The following is a 14,602-nucleotide window of genomic DNA, read 5'->3' on the forward strand; positions in this document are numbered from 1 at the left end:
TTCCTACCATCACTGGAAAAGTCAGCTACACCAACCACCTTAAAATCCCTGGAAAGTTAAAAACCCATTTACTGATACTTGCCTTTCATGCATACTTTAAAGCATTTATTACTGTTGGTGTGTAAACTCGCTTTTGGTGACTAGAAATACTTAAGGGGACCCCAGTTGCAACCCTAGCACACATTCTCATTTCAAAATAAATGCCAAATCTCTGGCCTTACACTCATACTGCTGAGGGCCTGACTGACTGACCACATTCGCACAGTACAGTGCATGATCCTGGGTCTACTATGGGTGCTATGTGATAATCCTGAGGTCTTAAGACACAGCTATTATTTTTGTATGTTCAAACTGCCAGAGGGTATGTGAAGGCTGTGCTCCAGTGCCACAGAGAGGTGTTTTATAGCATGATACTGAGGGTATGTATTACAATTCCTGGGTCTGGGAATGATGTTTGAGTGTGCAAAACCTGCTGGGATAGTGTTACATGACTGATAAGGGCAAAGCAAGCCAAACCTGGTTAAGCATCCTCCAGCAGGGACCCTGAACAATCTGGGACCTTGTCTAGTTGGAATGGTCCAAAGCAGAACCAGGAGTGAACTAACTGTTTAGCAATACAGATGACAGGGGTCCAAGATTCAAACTGCTCCCTGGACTTCTTTAATTTAGCAGTATAGATGTACCCTTAGCATCCTTCACATGTTCAGAAGTAAAGAAAGCTAGTCAAACATCAAGACATTCACTAATGCAGAGTTCGGCTCTTCAGAGACCTGATTGGAGGAATCTCATGGGTTAAGGCCCTAGAAGGAAGGGAGGTCCAGGAGAACTGGCTAGTATTCAAACATCACTTCCTCCAAGCTCAAGAGCAGTGCACCCCAAGGAGAAAGAAGTGCAGCAAAAGGGGCAGGAGACCTGCATGGGTGAGCAAGGAGCTCTTGGCCAAATTCAGACAGAAGAAGAAAGTACTCAGAATGTGGAAGAGGGGACAGGCTACTTGGAAGGATTATAGGAATGCAGTCAGAGAATGTAGAGATGTGGCGAGGAAGGCTGAGGCCCCTTTGGAATTGAGTCTGGCAAGGGATGTTAAGGACGACAGGAAGGGCTTCTTCCAATACATTAGTAGCAAGAGGAGGACTGGGGAAAATGTGGGCCCATGACTGAATGGCGCAGGTGTCCCCCTCCCACCCCAGTGTCAAAGGCTACAGCGAAGGCAGTATTACTCAATGCCTTCTTTGCTTCAGTCTTCACTGCTAAGGGCAGCCCTCAAGAATCCCAGAGCCTGGATGTGAGGGAGAAAGTCTGGAAAAAGGAAGACTTTCCTTTGGTTGAGGAGGAGAGCTTTAGAGATCTTCTGGGCAAGCTTGACATCCACAAGTCCATGGGCCCGGATGGGATGCACCCACAGGTACTGAGGGAGCTGGCGGATGTTGTTGCCAGGCCGCTCTCCACCATCTTTGAAAGGTCCTGGAGAACTGGGGAAGTGCCTGAGGACTGGAAGAAAGCCAATGTCACTCCAGTCTTCAAAAAGGGCAAGAAGGAGAACCCACGCAACTACAGGCCGGTCAGCCTCACCTCCTTCCCTCGAAAAGTGATGGAACAGCTCATTCTGGATGTCATCTCAGGCATATGGAGGAAAAGAAGGGGATCAGGAGTAGTCAGCATGGATTCAGCAAGGGGAAATCGTGCTTAACCAATCTATTAGGCTTATGTGATGGCATGACTAGCTAGGTAGATGAGCAGTGGGTGCTGTGTACCTTGACTTCAGCAAGGCTTTTGACACTGTCTCCCATAACATTCTCCTAGAGAAGCTCAGGAAGTGTGAGTTAGGTGAGTGGACAGTGAGGTGGACTGAGAACCAGCTGAAAGGCAGAGCTCAGAGGGTTGTCATCAGAGGAGCACAGTCAAGTTGGAGTCCTATGGCTAGTGGAGTCCCCCCAGGGCTCAGTACTGGGTCCCATCCTGTTCAACTTATTCATCAATGACCTGGATGAGGGGACGAAGTGCATCCTCAGCAAGTTTGCTGATGATACCAAGCTGGGAGGAGTGGCTGATACACCTGAGGGCTATGCTGCCATTCCGAGAGACCTGGCCAGGCTGGAGAGTTGGGCAGAGAGGAACGTCCTGAGGTTCAGCAAGGGCAAGTGCAGAGTCCTGCACCTAGGGAAGAATAACCCTGTGCACCAGTACAAGCTGGGGGCTAACCTGCTGGAAAGCAGCTCTGCGGAGAAGGACCTGGGAGTGCTGGTGGACAACAAGTTGACTTAGCATAGGGCTTAGAAGATGATCAAAGGGCTGGAGCATCTCCCCTACAAGGAACAGCTGCAAGAGCTGGGACTCTTTAGCCTAGGGAAGAGAAGACTGAGGGGTTGGTGGGAGGACCTTATCAATGTCTACAAGTACCTGAAGGGAAGATGTCAAGGGGATGGGGACAAAATCTTTTCAGTCATCCTATGCAACAGGACAAAAGGCAATGGGCACAAACTGAACCATAGGAAGTTCCACCTGAATATGAGGAGGAATTTCTTCACTGTAAGAGTGACAGAGCACTGGAACATGTTGCCAGGAGAGGTTGTGGAGTCTCCTTCTCTGGAGATATTCAAAGGCCTCCTGGACACGATCCTGTCTAACATGCTCTAGGTGACCCTGCTTGAGCAGAGGGGTTGGTCTAGATGATCTCCAGAGGTCCCTTCCAACCTCAGCCATTCTGTGATTCCATGATTCTGTGATTCTATGGCAATTCAAGCAGTATCAAAAGAACTATTCCCGAGATTCTACAAGAACCTGACAACATGACTTAGGAAATCTTCTGTTACTCATTTTCTCTTGTCTTTGAGAAAAGAATTGTGATTTTCCAATTTTTTTCTCCCTAGGATTTTATCAGAGACTGACAGCAGGTTTTTTTAAGAGTCACTCATTTGCAAAAGTTGAGTAGTGCCAGAGTACTTCTGGGTATGAACTGCTCAGAAGCTGTTGCCACAGATGTTTTGTGGTCTTCAAACACACTAATCTTTCCAATAGGAACATGTTTAAACAAGGCTTCCCTATCGCTTTGAGTTACTAAATGACTTTCTGCTACCCTTCCTGGTGCACTACCCTTCCATTCATGCAGATGACGCTGCATGGAAATCACAGAACGCTTCATATCCTCAGTTGGAGGCAGCCTTCAACAGATAACATTGACTGAAATAATTTAACCATGACAGCATTTGGGGACTTTGCTCCAGCACTAGGATAAACATGATGAACAACAGAGGAGCCATAAAGTATTTGCTACTAAAACACTGGCAATCTGGCTCCTACAATTCAGATCAGTATTATACACACATGCACACACATATAACCACACATAAAGACACAGATACACATGTACAGACACTAGCACAGACCAATCTTAGAAGCCCAACAGCACATTATTATTGATATTGTATATTAAAGAAATCACAGCTGTTTTGCTTTCATGAGATGCTTCTATACAATGGTTGTTATATACGTGCTATAACACCACAGCACAACCTCGCAAAACAAAAGACTTACTCTTTCATTCTTAATGTCTTAAATTGCCTGTCCCTATCTAATACCAATTATCATACAATTCCTGTAATTAACCTACAAAAAAGCAAATGTTAAAAGGTCAAATTTTCAAATAAAAGAGTAATAAAAATTCTAGCATATTAAACTTCCACTTCCCAAAGGATGTTGTGAAGTGCTGTCACACAATAAAAAGCTTTATGCTCAGTGATGAAGATTATGAATTATTATGACAAGTAACTATGCAAGCTAACAGAGTAGACCTGCTGATGCAACTCCCATTGCACTTAAAAGACCACATCCCTGCTTCTATTAGTGCTGAGTCTGGCTACAATGTTTACCGTAAATTGTAATTAAATAAGCAGGAAAACTGGGACTGATTGCAAAATATTGCTACCTTTTACCTGTGTTTCTCTGCATAGGTTCAAAAACTGAAATGGTGTCATCACTCAGAAAATAGGAAATAATGAATTTCCGCTCCTTGTCAATCGGGCTATCAGTAATAAGTTTTGCAAGAAAGCGCAGTACGTTACTTTCCAGGCCATTTCTAAAAAATAAAAAATATGTACATTTTCAAATTAAATTCTGAAAAACAATACATAATAGGACCACCTCCATGAAATCAAGTCTATCAGATAATCTTACTAACCAGACATTTGCTAAATGATTGTGTTTAAAATGATTTATAGTACCACTATGTACACTAGCAATACATTGCCAAGTCTTTTTCTAATATTTTTCTTCTTCTGTGGAGGTTCTACACCTGACAAGGTATATCATAATGGAAATTAAAGAGTTAATGCTTTAATATTGCTACAGTACACTCTGCGTGAAAAACAGCAGACAAAAAAATAAATGTCAAAAACTCAAACAGAAGAACAGATTAGTGATGGACTGTTCAAGCATACAAAATTACTGTTGGACTAAGACTTCCATCCAGCTTCCACTGAAGACAGCAGAAGGAAAGGAGCCAGAGCAATGGGGAAGGAAGTCAAAATATTTGCCTTCTGAAAAGATAAATTTTGCTGAGATCAGAGAAAAGTGGAATATCACGTCTCTAAACCAATCCTTATACACTTGCCCCTTATAATTCTGATGAGAGTCATATTTTACTGAAAAATGACATCCTACTTAACACCCACCTCCTTCACAAAAAGGAATTATTATAATACAAAAAGTTGGAATTATTTTTCATTGAAATACCTGTCTTTCTCCATGAATTTCTTGAAATCTTTTTGGGGAGGCTTAGGAAGCAAACCCAGGCAGGAGCACAGAGAGTCCTCTTCAGAACCAAATCCAGTATATGGTGGAAACTTCTTTTCTGTTTTCGGAGGCAGTCGAGCCTTACAGGGAATGGGGGTGAAATCCGCTATAACAAAGACAGCAAGACTTATTTATTGTTGTTCTGATAATGCCATTCCACTATGGATTTTCCCTTCCAATATGAATACTTATTAGCCTGTTTCTGCAACAGAGCATGACTGATCAAAGTCAAACTAGGCCCTTTCAACAGCTACAGGGTAGAAGAAAGGATCCAAAGAAGCCAACAGGATCCAAAGCAGCCAACATCAAAATTACTGTCACTTCAAGGGTTTAGAAATTTCATCTATAACCATAAATTTCAACAAAAATCATTAAACAAGACACATGGGCAAAAAAGATACATACAGGTTCAAAGTAGGAAAAAAAAATAAATCAACCATTCTAAAATAATCTTTCAGTTTTATTCTTTGGGATAACATCATTATGTAAATATCTGGCTTATGAGTTTCCTGCCCTTTAATTTTTGCTAGGGGAAAACAAATACATAAATAAATAGAATTGCATTCATTATATGTCATACATAGAAGAATTTTAAAAGTTTCTGTAAATCTTGATAAGATGTCAATCACTTCAGTCCAAATCCTAGCTATATCTAGAGTTTTGGAAGCTTTATTTTTACTCTTTTCCCTACCCTCAAATCTTTTTTATTCACAGTGCTGAATGGTCTTGATATATCTATATATCCCAGATATACATCAGGAGTTCTCCTATTTCAGTAGGAACATGACCAGTGAGATGACCCTGTGCTCACTTCCAATACGAGTTGCTCCCAAAAGCCCTGCTGCCCTAAGGGCCTTCTTTATTCCTCTGTTGGTGAAAATCTTGCTAGCTCCAGTTGGCCCCTTGTTGCTTCCTTGAATTGCAAGGAAAAAATGATAGGCAGTACTGAAGCAAATTAAGCGATAAATCATAAGATTACAGGATAATTCAGGTTGGATGGGACCTGGGGAGGTCTCTATTCCAATCTCCAACTCATCGCAGGATCAGATCTAGCTGCAATCAGCCTGCTTAGGTCTGTGTCCAGCCTGACCTTGAAAACCTTCAGGGATGAAGCCTACACAGCCTCGCTGGGCAACCTGCTCCAGTGTCCCACTGACCTCATGAGGAAAAGATTTTCCCCATATTCAGCCTGAACCTCTCCTGTTCACATTTATGTTCGTTGTCCCTCACCCTTCCACCACAAAGCCCTGCACAGAGCCAACCCCTCTTGTCTCAGTGCCCTCTCCATTGAGGCGGCCCCACTTCTGTCCTCCCCAGGTCAAGTGGCCTCGTGCTCCAGCCTCTCTTCGCTGGGCCACTGCTCTGGCCTCACTGCTTCAGGGCCTCCCCTGAACCCACCCTGTGAGTGTCTTTCCCATCCTGCAGGCCTAAAACTGGACATAGCACCCAGGCAAGCTCTAACAAGTGCTGAGCAGAGGGGAACAGTCAACTCCTTGCCTCTTCTGGCTGTGCCCTTGGTCTGGTAAGCAAAAGACACAAGAGGCAAATTGGACAGAAAGATGGATCATGCACCACGGTCCAGAAACCAAGGAGAGGCAAAGCAGGCAGTGGACCTGCCTACCAAAACTGGACTCCACGCAAGTCTTTTCTTTCCAAAAACTTAACTTTTCTACCTGGAAATGACATATGAATAATCTACACTGTAGCTGGGGTTTCAGTACAAATAGAAGAGAATGTTAGAACTGGTGTCACTTCAAACTTTTTTCTGAATTAGTTTGTTACTGTAATGTTTTAAACATAGGAGTATCAGAAGATCACAGCAGCCTACTCACTTAAAATTTGACTTGTCTATGACAGCAATATGAGATTGAAAAATTTAGAAAGAATTCAGATTTCAGAGTTTCTCTTTAACTTAAAAGAATAATGCATTTTTTTCAGCTTTACTTCTTATGAGAATATTGTTTTATTGGAAAAGCTAATATTTCCATTTGAATCAGTCAAGAGGGTTTCTGTAAAATCACACAAGTATTTTTTTCCAGAAAAACTGCACATGCTCTCTCTATAATTCAGAAGAAGCACAAATCCCAAGTCCACACATGAAAGATCTTTACAGAGTCACAGAATAGGTTGATACGTAAACATTTACCAAAATATTACTTTCTTAGTACTGTCTGCAACAAAATTACCTTCCAAGACATTTTCTCTATGCTATGCTATAACTTGTATGTGTAATTACTGTTACAATAAACACTACATACATAAATGCACATCTATTGAAACAGAAAAAAATAGAACAGTTATGCACAGGTATTGATGATGTAGGTTGAGTTGGTGTACGGTGTAAGTTGAGTTACTACACGACTACTTCTGTATTCGCCAACAGAAAAAGAAATGTGGGTTTCATAATACAGGTTTTCATCAGCAATGAAGAAAATACATTCAAATCAGCAAATACATATTCAAGACAAAAATCCTGATTAACAGTTTTCTTGCACTCCAACAGTGCCACCTAGTGCCTATGTAGCAATTAGACAAAAATAACTGCAGTTTCACTTCATTCTCTTGATTATCAGACATTAACAGGTATTTTTTAAGACGGCAGTAAAACCTGTGATCAAAAGGCCGTACACTCAGCCTCTGAACTTCAGAAGAGTATTCATAAGTCATCACGCAAACCAAATGCATGGCTTTCAATTGCTCTAGAATGCACTTGTCTATTTTTCATTTTTTATATCTCATAACACACAGTCAGCATAGGAAGTAACAGTATATGCTTTCCTGAGTGATTTATAATGTAGGTTGTTGTAATTAAGGTCTTAATGTTATTTACTAATCTTATCATTAACTTTTAATGACATTGTTTGTACATCTGCATGAGTATTTTTTCTCTCAAATACTACAGGTTTGTAAAAATGCCTTTTGGCAGAAAAAAAACCTTTTCTCTTTGCACCTTTGTAATTACTATGCCTCCTGCCAAAACAGTTTGGAAAGGGAGAACATTCAGTTGAAATGATAAACTCAAAAGAAAACCTAATGTATTTACACATGTGTCTCAGTATACACACATAAACACTTACACATAACGCATTCATTAAGAAATGCTGAAGTATTTCCCTTTATATATACTTTAGCACATATGGATGAAAACTATCTTTAAAAATTGAAAGGAAACTACACATTGAGATGACAATTGTGTTAATCCCAGATAGAATGCTAAAAACCCAAGTGTGAAGCAAATGATGTCCAAAAAGCAGTTCAGTGCTTTGGTTCCCATCCTTTCCCCAGTGTAAAATAATCTTGCTTCATCCAGATTCACTAAAAAGAACAATGCAAACATCCAATCTTGTGTAACCTACAGCTTCCATGATTTTAAGGATTATATATTCAGATTCTCTCCTATAAATAAGGAGACTCTGGAAGAATTTGATATAGAGAAATACAGTTTACTAAATTAGTTAAAAACATATTTCTGCAAGTTTTGAACATCCATCTCAGTGCATTAGACTGATAACCATGCCTGAGTTCAAAACTCTTTTCATTTTTGCTTTGTCATGCACTGTTAGTGTAGTATCAGACAGACAACTTGCACTTACATGTAAAATATACCTCTTGCAAAGATACGACTGTTTCTTAAGCAAATTACCTCTGTGCATTCTGGAAAAGGAAGCAATGCTCTCTTTTATGCTGTAACATTTACAGTGGGGTGAATGTAAATTGGAAGTCCTGGATCACAAAATTATACTTCCATGAAGGACAGTACAGATATTTTCCCCATGGACAGTTTTCCCCCTATTACTGCATCAACTGGTGCCCAGCAGGAGATGAGTTGGTGCTAAGAAATTTATTTCACCTAATATACTAAATGTTTACTACATTCCAGTAACTTTTTCTCGTGAAAATAAAGCCCAAGTGAGATTTGAACAAGCACTGCGAAAAGCAAGAAACAAAAATCGGCTACAGCCCCAGCCACTTCTCCTTCAGTACACAAACAATTTTAATATGATATTGCCTCCTCAGTATTGAAAACTAAATTTCACAAAAATAACTTGTTGCCACAGAGGCAGCATTAAACTAGCTTCGATGATGTTTTGTGTGCTTCCAGTTTCAATATCCATTTTAAGATTATGAAGAGATACTCTCTCCGTACAGTGTATCAAGGATAATAGCTAGTTCCTGTCCTATCTTGCCTCTCGCCCTCAAAGAGTTGTAATAAAATACTCATATGTCAGAGAAAAACACCTTTTTTTTAGTATTTCAAGGAAGAGGCAAGTGACACATATCCTGGGTTACAGTGATAACCATTTCAAATATCATTATATAGCAAGCAGGCAGGAAAGTCAATCTTCAGAGGCACAGAACAGACACCTCTGAGCACCAAAGCTAAGAACAGGGAAGAGAAATCCCACTAGCCTTGGTCAACATAGGATGCAGATTTAGCTTGGAGGCATGACATTCTTAATATGTAGCTCCCTATATATAAGGGGAGATGCCAAGAAACAGCCAAGAAATGAATATAAAACCAATACAGCCTCACGTTCAACTTTATTTTTAGTGCTGGTCAGTGTCACCATTTTGATAAAAGGTAAAATACGAAGGCAATAACATTATCTTCACAACTTTCAAAAGCAGTATTAAAGAAAATCTAGTCCTGACAAATCTGCAGCTAAAACGTGACAATGTTTCTTTTGACTCATAGAAAAAAAACAAAAGCTCCTTTTACACAGTCCCACTTCATGTTTTTCTGGTTACATAAGGAAAAAAGGCCTTCTGTAAATGCACGTAGCCCTTCCCGTACATATTCAGAACGCTCCACTCAGTTTCAGCAACATTTAACGGGGAGGTTGGAGGCCAGAAAGATTCTGATCTTCTGCGAGTTTAGTGAAAATTGGCAGCAGGCGTTAATGCCCCCACTGAGGGAAAAGCAAGAAGAAGTCAGCTGTTCTCCAGCAGCAGCTGCCTGGCCAAAAGCACACATGTATGGGCCAGCCAATGGCCCTGCACACCGCTCTGCCCAGGCAGCAGGTCAGAGAGGGAGCCTGAGAAATGAGGGGGTGGGAAGGCAAGGAGAACATGGGAGGGATCGCAGGGTGCTGTGGAGAGGCGTAACAGACAGAGCAGACAGGCTTGGGAGGTACTGGGACACCAAACAAAAATCAGTAGGAAACCAGATTTTACTGGTTTTGTTCCTTTTGGAACAATCTGTTATTTAAGAAAGGACACTGAATACTCAACTCTGTGCTGAGATACTGTATTTAGTCAAAAGAATGAGCATTAGCATCACATGTCAATATATTCCACATTTCATCTGGATGTCTACAACGTCTACATGGCTATTTTGCTCCTTCTCTGCAGCTGCATTAGCAAAACTAGACAGATAATATCACACATTAAGGTATTTTATCTTGCGTTCACAGCACTGCTACACAATAGTAATGTCATTAGCTTCCTACTGAAGGACATTAGCTATAGTTTATCCACCGAAAAAACTCTCCTTTGCTTTTCACAAACAATATAAAGAGCAAACAGACAGAAATAACATTGGAAATACATCAAATATCATAATCATGCATTTCAGGGGAAATCTAAACTTCCCTTAGTTCTCCTAAAGGGCAAATTCCATCAGCAAGCAACTTATGCTGAAACTGCAGGGTCAGATAAATATTGGCTTCTTTAATGGCTTTGGCAGAAGAGTATAACGTGAAGAGGAGTAATGTGAAAACAATAACAAACAAGAGGACTGATGTCATAACGTGCTTAGCACTCTGCCTTGGTATAAGAATTCATTTATCCACATGCTTACTCTTACTCAAGTAAACGGTCTCCCTGGATTCAAACTTCAATTAAACATGTTTCAGTGTTTAATTGGATCGGGGCAGAATGCTGGGCACTTTGTGTGACGGAGCCCACTGAGAGTACTTTGTGCATTCACCCTGCCTATGATTCTTATGATTCCCAAACCTAGCTGCTATTTTTTTGAACGATGCAAACAAAATTGGTAACTCTAACAATAAAAGGCAAAGTCTTTCTCCCTGAAAGCCTGAACTGCTTCTAAAACAAAAACTATCTTGATTCTACTCATAGTCCCTTCTAACTAAAAGGTCATATCTNTTTTTTTTTTTTTTTTTTTTTTTTTTTTTTTTTATCCTGGTAGGGAAAACAAGCAAAAATTTTACAGCAAATCCAAATCATCTTCTAGCTCTAAGAATGCGTATAGTCTGTGTGAACAAGACAAGCTGCATCAAGATGGGTGCTTTTTGTTAGCCAGTCTCTGCCACCCTATACCCTTAAAGTTATGTGCAAAGTAGTCAGTTCTGTAGAGATCTCAGACAGAGTGCATTTTTGTATGCTATGTGTTAAGGGGATGGATAAACTAGAGAAAGCACTGAAAAAAACTAGAAAAATGATTACAGACATAAAATAATGGATTACGGAGAAATAGTAAAAGAATTGGGTTGTGTAGCAGAAAAGGGCCTAAAAGGGAAGGAGGGTAGTAAGAAGAGGTATTGGAATAATGTTCAAATACGTACAATGTTACTGTATGAGGATACTAATAGTTGCTCTCCTTGTCCAAAAAAGGGTAAGACAAAGAAATTACTCTCTCAGTTCCTACAGCACAGCTTCAGGGTTGCTATTAAGAAGTATTTCCTAACCATAACATTAGGACAAGATATGTCAGGAGGCAGAGGAATCTGCTCTGTTGAAGGATGCCTCTGTTGGAGGCTATTCAAGCATCAGTCAGAGACAGCTATGAATACACTATCCTGCCTCAGAACAAAAGGAATGGACTAAAGCATCTCCTGTGGTCCCAATTTTCTGTAGCTCTACACAACAGCAAGCCATTCTGACTTCTCCTAACTTGCTAAGCACCTATCTTTAATAACCAGAGGCATAACCAATAATTATTGAGCCAGCGTTATGGCAGCGGAAGAGCCTTTGCATTTGTGTCACACTTGGTTTCATTGCTTGGTTGATACAGAATGGTCATCTGTGTTTCATTTATCACTCTGCTGCGAGTAAGAGATCACCATTCACTGTTCTGGGATATTTCGCTCAGACAGAGGATATTGCTGCCAAATAGAGGCAGCAGTCTTGGCTGAAAAAAAATTTTTGAGGGAAAAACTCCCTGTTCTGCATCTCTGGAGTTAAATTTATTATTATAGATAACACTATGGTTTTTGAATATGGCTTTCTCATACACCAGTTAATATAAGAAGAAAACCTCCAATGGAGCAAACAGACTTTGATCCAAACACTGTATTCTATCTGATCACAAGTCAAGTTGAAAGAAATAATCTACCCAGGTATTTTGTTTCACAATGTCAGAGAAAGGTCATAGCAGGATTCTTTCGATCACTTTGAACAGGCAGACACTTAGCTGTATTTACAGAATGAATAAACTGACAGAAATTAACTGAGCCATTTTTGCAGGAAAAGGTCCACAACAGAACCATTAGCAAGTTTGATTGAGGTAATTCACAGACACATAAATGAAAGTTCCTATTGTTATACATTTCCAAAATGCTTTTCCATTATGGACATAGTTGCTAAATGTGTCCAGAATTCAATGCTGAACCTCACAGGATAAATACTCTAATGGCCCAGAATACACAAAACTACCTAAAAAGTAGTAATGTGACAGACTATCATTCTTGTGTCAGAAAATTATATTATGTAAGGATTCTGACATCTATATAAGATTGAACATAGCATAACGAGGAATAGTTTGAGCCCATTTTACTTACCCATTCACTACATACTCTTTATTATTCTCTGACTACAAACATGGATATTGGAATGGGAGGGGGAAAGAGAGGAGAAGAAATGTCAGCCTATCCACATAACTATTTTGTCATTCAATTTTTAAAATTGAGGCAGTGAGAGACAGAACATGTACATTATGTATTGGTTTGATGAAGTAACACATAAGAAAACCCTTTTGGATCACCTGCAAAATTACTGCTTTGCTGTTAACAGCCTACAACAGACTATTATTGCTAAAGGCTTTAACGAACATGTTTTATTAGTAATAAAATTTGAAGACAGTTCTGTCAAAATTACAAGTATAAAAAGGCTCATAAGGAAATTATAATTATCACTACTTACTGATTCCATACTTTGTCCTGTAATACTCTTTAGTAAATTCATCACAGTCACAAAGTACTATCTTCCTTCCCCAAACATTAATTACTGCCCCTAATGTCAGGTCACAGTCTTTGTAAAATTCTTGGTGCACTGCTCCTGTCTAATAAAAGTGAGAACATTTACAAAGCAGTTTCATAAATCTCATAATCACATACAATCTTTCTTAAAATCTGTGTCATTTAATGTGTGTGTTTTAAAATATAACCATCATATTCCACTTGCAAGTATTTTCACCCCATGCTAAGCTACCTCACTTTCACAAACATGGTATGTTAAATTTCAGTAGGGCTGGTCTGAACTATTCTCCGGAGGCAACACAATTTTATAAATAACTCTCTTTGTTGTAGAAGATAACAAATACAGAAATTACAGAAACAACTATAAGGACATTCAACAGCTGGAAGTATTCAATAATATCTGACCTTACGATTGTCCAGAATGTAACGGCCTTTGTTTCCTACTAACTCTCCAAACACATTGAGAACAGTGCGATTGGTGATTGTGCCTGGCTGATACAGCCCAGCCGGAGCATACTGCAAGAAAAGAGATTAGCTATTAAGAAATACAGTTAACAATGAAGAAAGAGATCTCAGTTACCTTACAGACTTCTTTACAGCAGTTGGTTTTTATAGATTGATCTTTATTACAGTGTTTTCTTGGAAGAATTTTTAGTAAACTCTAAGGTATATTTATGCTACTGAACCTAAAAGCCAGTATGCATATCAAAAGATACATTCAGAATTTTATTGTGTATCCAAGAAAAAAGTCCCCCTAGAAGCAAATTTCTTAGAAATATAAATATTAACACATCAAAGCAGTACATGCCTGTTAACATCTGCTCTAAAGACTACTATTTTGATTGGTAATAATCATATAAATGTGTAAAAAAACTACTCAGGATTGGAGTCCTACTGTGCTGGATCCAGTACAAATACAGAGGATTCAGTTCAGCATGGTTGTACTGGGAGGAGAATTCCTGTTTCTGTTATGAGTTTCAAAATTACCATAGTAATTTATTGCAGTAATATCAACATCTTAATATACAAAAACATTATAATTTTTTAAATGGTGAACTGGTGATGCAGGATAACTGAAGTGTGTTACTTTTACACCTCAACTTGTGGCTGGTCTCTTCTGATGCTCCTTGTATAATTTCCACTGAAATCAGAGGAAGAAGCAAGCCCTTAAAACTGCAACATGCACTGCACAGGTAGAAGGGGTCTGTCAGTATAACATCACTCCTAAATCAGCATCTTGGAAAGTAGGATGCATAATGTGAAAATAGCATATATTTTGCTGCTGGGTATTAACTGTGAAATTTCATGTACATCTATAGCATCACAAATAAACTACCAGTATTAGAAAGAAAAGAGGGGAAAAGATTCTCCAGAGTTTTACTCTAGCTGTGGGTTGATGTTATTTCTATTACTTGAAGTGGTAGATACTGAAGTGATAGATAGTTTGATACTGAAGTATATCCAACTCGTTGATTTTATAATTACAATAGGTTACAGAAGACTTAAATTCCTCAAAGATTTCTCTGAGGTGAGCCATCTCTAACAACCATGTGATTAATATGAAACAAAGTCCGTTAATGGATTCTCATTCTTTTTAGCTAGCTTTGCATGAGGTCCCAAATCTAGGAATTCGAATTTAAGAAATTACTGTA

At 39.4% G+C, this 14,602-nt stretch overlaps 1 protein-coding gene across 1 annotated transcript in view; it reads right to left on the bottom strand.

Moving 5' to 3' along the window:
• The window catches only part of EFHC2 (EF-hand domain containing 2), a 64,986-nt gene that overhangs the window by 23,171 nt on the left and 27,213 nt on the right, over nt 1–14,602 (bottom strand). The window contains exons 6-9 of the mRNA XM_085297903.1: nt 13,356–13,466; nt 12,895–13,033; nt 4,732–4,897; nt 3,933–4,075 (exon numbers count right to left, since the gene is read on the bottom strand). Coding sequence (XP_085154029.1) covers nt 3,933–4,075; nt 4,732–4,897; nt 12,895–13,033; nt 13,356–13,466 — 559 coding nt within the window. The remainder of the gene's footprint in view (nt 1–3,932; nt 4,076–4,731; nt 4,898–12,894; nt 13,034–13,355; nt 13,467–14,602) is intronic.

Source organism: Rhea americana, unplaced genomic scaffold, assembly GCF_003343005.1.
Source record: "Rhea americana isolate MKP2758 unplaced genomic scaffold, rheAme1 scaffold_132, whole genome shotgun sequence".
NCBI lineage: Eukaryota > Metazoa > Chordata > Aves > Rheiformes > Rheidae > Rhea > Rhea americana.